Source organism: Dromaius novaehollandiae, chromosome 1, assembly GCF_036370855.1.
Source record: "Dromaius novaehollandiae isolate bDroNov1 chromosome 1, bDroNov1.hap1, whole genome shotgun sequence".
Lineage (NCBI taxonomy): Eukaryota > Metazoa > Chordata > Aves > Casuariiformes > Dromaiidae > Dromaius > Dromaius novaehollandiae.
Genome location: NC_088098.1, coordinates 108190082 through 108202106, shown reverse-complemented (window position 1 = coordinate 108202106; position 12025 = coordinate 108190082). Strand labels below are relative to the sequence as shown.

Below are 12025 nucleotides of genomic sequence, written 5' to 3'. Positions count from 1 at the left end.
CGTGAGGTCTTTAGGAATATAGATTTTAAAGTCACTCTTGGGTAAGGTAACAGTAACTGAGCAGTAACGGAAACTCTGGAAAAATTATAGAGGAGCTAATGTTTTTTCATACTGGCATCTTATAGCAGGTTTGGGGATATATCTAGATGGTTGCAGATAGAAAGGATTTTTGCCGCTGTTGTGAGATGAACTTGCTTACTGGTTTGATATTGCTTGGCTGTACATTTCTCGTGCTGTTAAAGGATCTAGCAAATGCCATTCAAAGTCAGTGGAAAAAACACCTCTGTCTTAAATGAGAAGGAAGATTTCTTGCTTTGTTTTCTTGTCACCAAATTAACCTGTCCAGCGTGGGGGGGGGGAACAAAATAACAAGATGAGACCGATCAGATAAATTATTATAGGAGTAAGAGAAGATAAATTTAGAGGCCGACCAACTGGAGATTTAAGAGAGAGCACATTAGAGATTACTGGAAAAGTGCATAATCATTATGGCCTTGATCCAGCAAATCACTTAAGTATATGCTTAACTACAAATACGTGAGAAATTGTCTTCAGTTGTTCTATCGCGTGCTTAACATTAAGCATATATTTAAGTATTCTACGTGACTGGGAGCTAATCATGCTGTTTACTGAGATTTAGTTAGATCTTAGTGTGCTTTTCTGCAGTGCTGTGAACACTGTGTACCTAAGAACCCAGTGTCCAGACAGAAAAGTATTCAAGAGCTGCTAATCAGAGGGGAGCTGTATATCAGAATGGAAGCATTTGCTTTGCAAATTATCTTCAGAATATGCAATAATTTAAAAAACATGCCAAAGTGGGAAGAGATTACACTGGTATATAACATTTACCATGACATTCTCAGATCCACTAGGTCTGAGACAAGACTACTTGAATATGAGAATTATCTTTATAAAATATAGGTAATATTACAGCACAAAGTTCTCATGAAAATTAAAAATATTAGAGGTCAGTAACCAAACAGGTGACAGTTGTATTTTTTCCGTGATAGCAGTGTCTAAGCAAAGGACTAGCAGAATCCTGAATCCTCTCCAGGATTCTGCCAATTTGAATTAGGTCACAGCACCTCATGAATAGCCACCTATGCATTCCCATGTGCCTATGTTAACAAATTCAAGTGTGGTACACTGTCTTGTGCCAAGGCCAGTGATGTCTGGGTCCCCTGGGACAGCTTGCTGTCTACCTGTAGTGCCATGGAGAATGCTGCCCTGGAAGCTGGCAGTTCTTCTTTTCATCTCTAGTGTCTCACAGACCTCTTACATGAAAATCCAAGTACACTGATTACCTGTTGGCCATTTAGCTATCCTGTGTGTGCTTTTTAACTTTGTTTTTCATGTTTTGATTGTGATTGCTGCATGCAATAATTTCACATATGCATGACCTTAATATTGCTGCAATTAAATCAATTAATCTACTTTGAGTAAAACAAAATAAAAAGGCCTCATTGATGATGGGTTCATGGTACTTCAACATTTCTTTTGTCCTTCAGGTCACTTCCTCCTCTTTAGGGTGAGTTTTACAAAACAGCACAGAGTCTTTTCAAGTGGAGGGAGTGAGATTTAAATTGTGTTTTGGCTCAAAGATGTGAAATGCAAGATGGAATACTAAGTGAGACACTCATGCTAGTTTGGGATTCTCAGTTGTGCTTTTACATGCACATGGATTTCTCAAGTCTCCATGTATCTCAGTTCCTCATCTGTAAAAGGATAATCTTGTCCTTCGCTGTCTTACAGAAGGGGGAAGTACGTTTAGGATTGGAAAGTGCTCGGGTATTATGGTAATGACGTATTAGAGCTATGGTAAATAACTGAATTGACTTTTCGTAAGTCAGACTTAAGAAACATATTCTGTAAATATATTTTGAGATTTACTGAGAGGCATATCTTTTACCAACTGTGGGGTACAAAGTCTCATCCATTCTGATGATGTTTTTGTGTTTGTTTGTGTAGGCACATCCAAAGCAATACACAACCTCCTCAGGCTCCCGTTCCACCCCTAGGATATGTATCTGGAAACATTATTTCAGATTTGGAAACAGATGTTCCAGATGATGATGAGGACTATATTGAAGAGGAAGCTGTAGAAATCACTAGGCCACTAAGAGGCCTAGAGCATACTCCAGGCTCCAGTATGGACAATCTAGACAGCTCTGTGACAGGTAACCAAGCACAGTAACACTGACACCAGCTTGTTTGTAACGGTAAAATACATCATCAATCAAACACTTTATAAGTGAAAATTTATTCCACTCTATTTCTGTAACATTTAGAATGTGTTAATATTAAACACTGAAGTTAAAGAAGGATTTGAAAATACTTTGCTGCAAAATGATAAGAAAATCCATGAATTTTAAAAAGCTTTAAGGACTTGAAAGAAAACTCAATTATATCCTAGCTTTCATGAAAAGTTCACTCTACTGGAGAAGCAAGTCAGTTACATAAAAAGGAGGGGGAAGACTTTGGCTTAGGAATATATTTTTCATAAATCAGGAGCAGCATAAAATGTGTTTTCTTAAAACACTTTTAAATATTTTGCTGGGTAAATACTTTCACAGATGAACTCATGGAAGTTAAAAGGCTTCAGAATAAGTGTAGTTAGATCAGCACAACATTTTTTTATAGCATAAATAAAACATCCATGTAAGGAAATGTGTATTTTGAAGGTACTTCGTATTGGTGAATTTAGTAATTATTCCCTTTCAGTGAAGATATTTAATTATTCTGTCCCTTTTTGCTTCACTGCTGCTAACCCATTGCATGCCTAGAAAGGTTGCAACAGCGATCATCAAAGAGGACTTAGAAAGGCATGCTAAACTAATGCAGAGTCCGAATTAATAAAATTGCTGTTAATGAAATACAGGCAGCAAAATGTATTTTTGAAAAATACAGATTTCATATGGATGTAATGAACTTTTATAGGCATCAGCACATTTCCCTTTAGGTTGAACTTGGGTTTCTATATAATGATAGGTATTCATAAGGTACAACCTTATTGGAGACCCAAATGTGCGTAGTATCTGTAGCTCTTAAAAGCTGGTGTGTTCTTCTGAAGTCTTTGATCCCTATGGAAGAGCACTAATTGTTACTTGTACCTTAAGGGAGACTTACTCCATGCAACTCATTACTGTAGCACTGCTTATTTTCACGTCATCATTCTGGACTTGGGAAATTCTAAGAATTTTGCACCCTTATTTAAACATTGCTGTCCTGAAAACACTGCAGGAATATGGCAGTGATGGAGCATCAATTCCTGTAATTTTCTTCCTCTTTGTTGTTGAATTAAATAGTGTGTTGCTTTATCCCACTTTCCAGGTTTTCCTGCACCCTAGGGCCAGACTGCTTGCCAATCTAATTAAAATTTAAGAACTGTAGCTCTACTGCTGTGATTTGAAATCCAGATCCAACTGAAAGCTGTAGAGTTAACGTTTAAATCCCTGAATTCAGAAGGTTAACTTATTAGTGCATGAGTACGTTAAGTCACTTTGCTTGAATTTCCAGTGTAACCTCCTTCAGGCTATAATTCTGCATATTTTTGCATATCTCACTAATGGCTTAGAAGCCTTTCCATTAGGAATGCAGTAAAGGTTTTGCACTGGTAACGCAGGAATAAATAAAAAAAAATCAGGTTGATATATATTTTTCCTTTGGTATGTATTAATATGTCAGTGTTGATATATCTATAAATCAGAAAATGGATGTTTTGCACATTTACATTTTCAACTAAATTGTGGACCAGCCTATCTAGTGCAAAGTAAGGTATAGCTGCGTTTGTGCTCCAGTTCATAGACTTCTGTGCTCATTACAATTTATCCTTTTATGAAGCATGTTTTCTTAGTTAAAAGTGCTGTTTGTTTATTGGAGTGTTAAAAACCTGCTGGCATATTTTTTAGAAGTTGGGCAGAACCTGGTAATGTAGCTTGGGACTGTACTTAAGGTGATCTAAATGCATTCCCACTCATTCCCACCAACATCTTGATGTTGGCTTATCCAGCTGAAAAATGATGTTTTTCTTTTTTTTCCTTTTTTAAACTTTTTTTTTTCCTTTTTTAATGTTTTTCTTTTTTCTTTTGCTTGTTTAATTACGAGCTGGATCAGTTTCTTGATCTGCTTCACTGCATGGCACTACAGGAAGAGAACATGCAGCTGGAAGGAAAGGAAAGGTTCAGGCTGCCCCTATGTAGCTTATAGCCTACACCTAGATTGACTTACAACAATTATGAAAGTGTAGCCTTGCAAAAATACATCCCATGTGTTAGTCCAAATGACCTATAAAATCACAAACTCTCCAAATAACAAAACCACATGTATTTTCTTCAGTTACTATATGGGCAAAGCCTCAGTTTTCTGAGCTGGATTTGTTTTTTACAAGGGTTGGGAGGAAATTGCTTATTATCCATGTGGGAATAGTTTCAAAAGAGAATTTTAATTTTTATGTACATTTTTTCGTTAACCCTTCCAAGTTGCATTTTTAATGTTCAGGAGGGTATATAACATATTGTGTCTATTGTTTCTAAACTGTTTCTCATTCTTTTATTTACTTGCCTTTAGAATACTGTAGAATACCATTATTTTTGACATTTCTAACTAACTCGTTGGTTCTTGCCACTGCAAAAATATAAGCTACTTTTTTTCATAGGGCTTTGGATGACTCGAACCACCATTTTCCTAGGAATTTATATGCTACATTTTCACTTTTTAAACATTATATTAGAAAAGTGAGGCAAAATAAAACAGCTTAGCTGGAGGAAGCAGTATTTCCTTTCATTTTTCAGTGTGTTCTGCGAGTTCAGTGTTTGAGAGAAAATTAAATTGACATTCCTAGCTACAGACTTCCTCAGAACAGATTTGCTGTACAGTGAGCAGGAAGAGCTTCCTCGCCATGTACCATTAGCATGCCTCAGCAATGACTTGAAGACACCCAACCTAGGAGTGAAATGGTACCTTGTTCTTCATGGCTGAGCTGCAACTGAGGTTTTCATCCAGTGCCAAATGTAGGATTCTCTTTGGGGAAACACTGGCTCTGTATGAGCTGAACTCCAACTGCTAAATTCCTCTGAAACCCCAGTGTTACTCCTTTAAACTGTTTAAAAGTCAGGTTGTCTTCCAGGCCCTTGAGTTTTAGTTATGGCTAACTGAAGATTCAGGCAGGGATTTAATCTGTGCTTTTAAGCTTTTCTTTTTGCAGGTGGCAGAAACGTAACGTTGACATGTGTAATAAAGTGAAAAGAAAGGAGGAGCTCACAATAACTATATCATAACATTTTCCAGATATTGCAAAGGAAACTCAAGGAGGGAGCTTTAGATTGGAACATTTGGGAAATGGAATATGAAATTAAAGCTGAAGTTTTAATTTGTTTCCAGCATGGTTCGTTAGGATACTAAGTTGCTGATACTGATTAAAAAAAACAAGACAAAGCAGAAAAGCAGCCCTACTGCTTCTTCATTTCTAATTAACAATCATTTAGGTTCTTTTTGCTTTCATAGATGCATTGAAATATGTTTTTTCTTTTGCTTATGTTTAATGTTTGCATTTATAATGAATTGCTGTGCAGAATGATGGCTTGAATGGTCATGGAGAGTCTGTTACATTATTCTACGTTAATAGACTTAATTAATTGCATAAGATAACTGTATGAGAAATTGACTTGCTTGTCACTGAGAAGACCCCTAGGTTTTGTCAAACCAAATTATTATTGTTTGGGGGGTTTCTTTGCCCTCTCCTTACCCTCCCCACCCCCAGCTTCACAGCTTTACCATTAGGTAGTGCAGCTCCACCAGTAAAACTGGTATGGGAGCTCTTGTATCTTCAGTCCTGGAGCATTATTACTGAGGGAAGAGATACACCCATTAACTTGCATGGAAATTATGATAAGTCCTTTTTCTGCCTAGCAAACCGATAGAAGCAGAGAGTTATTCTTGTAAACAGTACTGTATATGGTTACCAAAACTGATTTTTTAAAATTACATAGAGCTGAAATTATAAAGTTCTCCATAGGATGAGTAGTTTCACAAGGAAGAAAATCCCTTATTTGGCATGTTTTGGACTTGGTTTAAAAAAATCACTCTGATTACTGCCTATATGGTAAAAGTTGTTCATTCATTGTGTCTGGAACCGAATAGAATAATTCTTGAATATTACACAAAATCATTTTCATGAGCCATATTTTACCAAGGCAGAGTTCAATATTTGTATTGATTTGCATAAGGATTCCTATTGCAAAAGCTTCTATTTTATAAGCAGTTAGACAGATTACGTTCAACAATAGAAGAATGTGTTTCATGGATTAAATATGTGCTCAGAAAATAGGAAACTGCTAGCTTTTGTATCTCATAAAAATGGTAATGTAACAATTAGCAGGGTCATATTATAAAGCACAGACTTTACTCTAGCTTAATGGATCTAGGGATATGCATCCATCAGCAAGGATGGATTTAGCATAAAATGACATGTAAATGAATTGATGACTGATCATAAATTAATTTTAGTGCTGAAGATGTAATAGAGACACAGCAAGATGCCACTTTATCATAGTATTTTACTGCTCAGCAACATTCGAGCAACTACTTAATGTTCTGTGTGCATTTCTTCTCTAACAGCCTGAATAAATTTCAGAAATTTTTGTGCCTTTCAGCAATATGGAAACCAAAAAATCTAGAAAGATTGAAAATGCAAACACAAATAAATTTGGCTAAGTGGCATAAATTCATTTTTCATTAAATGTTTATGAGGGCATTAATTATAGTTGGACCTGTGAAGTGCCAAATATGTATATATGTTTTGCCTTATTTTATTGAGGGTTTCCTGCCCCAAAATCACAGTTTTAAAACATAAACATTTATTTCAGGTATATGCATATAAATATTTGGGGCATGGAGGGAGTATAATGTAAAGCGTAAGTCTAAGTATAGTTTATGAAGTGTGATCATGTTTATAGTCTTCATTCAACGCCTCCCATTATTCGTTTGTATTCTAATGGTACAATAGCTGTTGCCCGTTTTTCTTCCATCACATCCACTGAAGCTTGTGTTCATTATTTCCTTATAATCGTGTCAGTAGTCAGATTCACCTAAAAGAGGATAAAGTTTTTCTCCTATACAAAAGCTAGAAGAATTCTGTAACTGATTTCAGCTGAAGTAGCTTCAGTCCCAAAGAATTTGGTCCATGCTTCACAAAACTTGGTGTTCTGGCCACGATTCATCAAAAACCTGCAAAGGAGTAGGGATTTAATATTAGCATGTGTGTAATGATGTTATGAGGGTAAAGCACATAAACATATACACACAAGTCCCACTGACATCAATAGTTAAATTTAAGCATGCACATTGAGTTTGCGTACAGAGAAGTATCTAATGGAATTTTTAGAAGTGTTAGGTTTGTCGTGAGCAGCTTTTATTTCACAAGTGCATTAATTTTTTTAACAGTAAAGCAAGTGTACACTTTACATAGAAAAATGGCATCTTTATTGCTTGCAAAATGCCACTAAAAGTGATAGCATGCAGTCTACAAGAAACTAACACCTCTACTCCCCTCACCTTTTCCTAAGAGCAAAGAAGCTTTCTGTTTGCATTAGCACCAAGAAATATTTTATGGAGCAAGAAAACAGAGTTCAACTTTTCACAGAGTTGATTTTGTTCTGCATAAAGCATTTACTGCTGCTGTCAGCAAGAGTAAAATTTACAGTTGCCAGAAAGCGTAAAAACTCGAATGTGCTCTTGGAAAACACATAGTGAGCTGCATGTAAAGGAGATGCTAAATGCCTGTTTCATTCCAGTTGAAAATGCACAGTTGATCTGAAAAGGATGTCAGCATTTCTTATTCTGCTTTTATTCAGAGAGAAACAAATGTGCATCTGATTTGGAAAACAAGAGACCAGTGGATGCCATTAAACAGGCGGTCACCATGTGCGCTACATTAACGCAGCTGCGTGGTAGCCTGAGGTGCCCAGGCTGGACTCCATCACACTGGTGCTTACCGGGGAATGTCCTCACCTCTGGAGGACAATTGAAGACATTGTTTGACTTACTCAAGCTTTAGTGGGGAAAAAATTGTTTACACAGAGAAACTGAATAGCTCAGGAAGCCACAGAAATAATGTGGAGATTGCACTGTTAGCTACCTAGTCACATATAGCTGCGGTCACTACAGACCGATGGTAGCTTGCCGACTTAGGCAGCTATGACGTTTCGCTTCGGCTTCCAGTTTGCAGGTGGTGCAATACCCAGTAATAACATAATTGTTTGTATTGGTTGCCATCTGTGTTGACACTGTGAGGAAGTAAAGCTCATGTCCATATGAGAATGGAGCTATGCTTCCATCCTGGCAGGCGGTCATTCCTGACCCTGGTGGAGGCTGTGAGGTGAAGGTGATGAAGGCGAAGTGATGCATGTGCAGCGAATGGGAATGTACAGAAGCTCGGGGAACAGGTCTTTCTGATAAAATTAACTAGTGAATACCTGAAAAATTGGCAGCCTGATAACAGCACTTTATTAATAATTTATATTTAGCTCTTGTTAAGAAAACCTGGTGTGCCTGTGCATGTGCAGAATGATAGGTATACACATGCATGCTAGAGAGAACATTATCAACTTTTACAGATCTCTGGTATATTAAAATGTGGATTATTTCTAGGGACAGGATGACCTTCAGTCCAGTCCCTTTAACAGCAGATGAAAAATAGCAACTATTCCTAGATATCCCCTGAAAGTATCCCATCCAAATGGGTTGAGTAACTAGTTGGCAAATGGAGGAAATGTGAGCAAATGGAAACTGAAACTTAGTTTCCTTTGTTTCCTTTAATACATCCATAGTCTTGTCCCTGTGATACTGAAAAACTGCATATTCATACATATTCTGTTCAGTATATATTTTTATATACATATATATTTATAATCTATAGAATAGATTATAGAATATAAAAAGCTTGGGCCCCGATTCAGGAAACTAACCAAATACATGGTAGACTTTCAGCACCTGAGTATCTTCCTTTGATATCTATAGGTCTAGTAACATTTTTATGTTTCAGCTTGTGCTTAAATATTTTGCTGAATGTATGTGCCGATAAGCAATTGTTTGAAAAAGTCCTCTGCTATTGCATTTCATTTTCTTACATCTTCTTGACATGTTTTATCTCTAGTATCTCTTTTCATATCAATAAGATTTCATCAATAATGTTTGCCAAGCATTTTTAGTCTCCTTTCTGTATGGTGTCCCATCACACTTTGTTAGTTCAGAAATTGTCTTCTCAGAGGATATTCCGTTTCAGCTTTACTTTGCTTCCTTACATCTGTCTGCACTGGGTCAAGTCTGTTTGGAAAATAACAATTTTGTGTGTGCTCTTGGCAAGCAGAATCAAACTCTGTCACTCTCTGTTGCACTTAACACACTTTCTGCCTGTCAGACCTCCATAGACCTCTTCAGTTTCTTTTCTTGTATCCTAGGAGTGCATGGACATGTGTTATTATAGCCTGCCACTTTGCTGACATTAAAAGATTTGGTGACTGCAGCATCACAAAATAATCCATTATTCTTGTTTTTTTTGGTGCAGAGTGGTGCTAACTAAATTGCTCTTTTCTTTTTTGTAACTTCTGACTTATTTTGGCAGGATATTTTTAAAATTTTACACCACCACTAATTATTTAGCCTATCAATTTGGTAGTAATAAACAGTTCACTATTGATTTGCTAGTTAACAATTTTTAATAAAGTAATACTTTCTTGGACAGGCAATAGAAAGGGCTTTAAAGGACATGTCTTACAATGCTACGCATCTTACAAACTTTTACATAAATTCATCTGTGCTAACTGAATAGTAAAGTCAGGACCATGATGTCTCTCTCCACATGTGTCTTCTCCTATCTTGGAAAGTCAGTTCTCTGCAGGTTTTTCTTAGCTTATTGGGCTTTTATTTTCAACATATGCATGCTAATGTTTTTTTAAAAGTAACCTTTGAGTATTTCAAGGTAGTGAGATGCCTGAGCTATCTCAGAACAATATGCTGGGCCTACACAGTACCAAGCAATGCCATGCAGCGGTAGTAACCTGGGTCCCAAAAGCAGTCTGGTAGCTCTGTGCTTCAGCTGGACTTGGTGACTAATTGGCATGGTTGCCCTGTTCCTGGAGCAAAGCTAGTTGTTTGGTGCTAGCTTACGTTTGTTTGCCTCACACTCCACTGCACAGTGTGGCTATACCCAGGGACATTTATGCCTGATTTTCAGAAGTATGGAACACTCTCAGCTCTATTCGAAGCCAACAGAAGAAACAGAATTTCAGTACTTTGAATAAAACTAAACTCAGTGATAGCTTTGGAAAATGTATATTGTTCTGTACGTAGAGTAATTGATCAATGCTTCATGTGCTAAAAAAAAAAAAAGAAAATACAAATGAGCAAAAAGGTGAATCCTTCCCTCAGTATTTTACTCTTTACATTTTAATTATGTCAAGCCTTTTGTGTTGCTTTTATGTGTTACCTGCTTTTCTGATTCCATTTCCATGATGTTGATTGTTGTTCTGCTGTCCGGCAGCACTAGTAATGCATGGCTGGAAGGTATCATGAGGACAGTATTGGCTTACTGAGTGACTCCGTATTAAATTTGAGTGTATATTTGCTCTGCTCTTGAAAGTCTACTTCTAACCTTTTAGGAAAGAAACTTTAATCCTCTAGAATGAACTGCTTTAGGTCAGCTTTGTTTTGGACATTAAGATTGCTCATCTGTTTAAAGTTTCTGTTGAGAGAATTGTGCAAGCCCAGCCTTGTTCAGGATAGCTCTTGAAGCCATGTCTGACTGTCTGAGACTTACATTTGTGCTGTCCTAAATTAAGGCTTCATGTTGCAAATATCAAACTAGATGCTGGTAAGTCAAGTAGAAAAATCACGTTGCTTTCAATCCTAAGGAAATCTATTGACTTTCAATAGAATTTATTATGGAACCTTCACACCTGCAGAAGATATGTATCATTTTGTTTACAGGATCAAAACAACGTGGAGTAAGATATGAATGAGATCCTAGCTAGCTTTGAAAAATACTGTTCTTTTGTATCAAGCTCAGTCAGAGAAACTTTGGGTTTCCTGTTGAAAAAGGACATATTAAGTGGGCCTTTAAGCTTTGGATGATCAAAAAAAAAATCAAATACATACAACTCACTAGACCCCTACATTTGTTTTTAGGTTCAATGGTAAATGGATGGGGTTCTGCGTCTGATGAGGACCGTAACTTTTCTAGTCATAGATCTAGTGTAGGTAGCTCCTCAGATGACTCGATCTTTACCAGCGGCAGTTTTGCACAAGCACTGGTTGCAGCAGCAGATAAAGCTGGTTTTAGGCTGGATGGAACCAGCCTGACAAAAACAGGTTTGTAGACTCAAAGTTGATGCTTTCTGCATGAAGGGTGTCTCTGCCTATTCTTCTCTTCTTTTCAGTGAACCTGAGTCTCACTTCACATTTGTCTAACATGCATGGAATAAGGTGGATGGAGATATTTTTTAAGTGCATATTCTAAACAAAACCTTACATTCTGTTTCATTTTTAGTGATTTGAAGTAGTGCATTGCACAAGCTTTTAGTCAGCACCTTCAGTCTGCTGTTTCTCTTTATGCTGACTCCACTGTAGATTTACTGACATATGCTCCATGTAATATTTCAGTGAAGACATCACTAATTCTACCACGCAGTATTTGATGATTTAGTTTTTGCAAAGTCTTCTCACAATCAATAACATTTCCAGTGGTGAAAATCATGTTTAAGCTATTATCTCCATCCCTACTCTTCTGTTGCATCTCTTCTTGCAAAAACGTATTTTTCTGGGAAATTTTTTCTAAGCATGGGGTGAAATTGTATGTTTTTATTATTAACAATGCAAACTGTTTAAAAGCCTTATTAATCAGCTGACTTTAAAAATACTTAGTTCAATAAGTTATTGTATTTTGATTAATTTTAACTATGCTAACTGCGACAGCATGTTAAATGCAACAAAGGTAAAATGACTATTGCTTTTGAAAACAACTGATTTTATC

The 12025-nt window shown here is 36.7% G+C and overlaps 1 protein-coding gene across 16 annotated transcripts in view; it reads left to right on the top strand.

Moving 5' to 3' along the window:
• Window positions 1–12025, top strand: part of ROBO2 (roundabout guidance receptor 2) — a 469585-nt gene that overhangs the window by 436904 nt on the left and 20656 nt on the right. For 8 of the 16 annotated variants that reach the window (XM_064523330.1, XM_064523351.1, XM_064523348.1 and 5 more), the window contains 2 exons: window positions 1969–2177; window positions 11182–11364. In XM_064523330.1, the coding sequence (XP_064379400.1) occupies window positions 1969–2177; window positions 11182–11364 (392 nt within the window). The remainder of the gene's footprint in view (window positions 1–1968; window positions 2178–11181; window positions 11365–12025) is intronic. The other 8 variants (XM_064523361.1, XM_064523355.1, XM_064523371.1 and 5 more) reach the window with 1 other exon arrangement.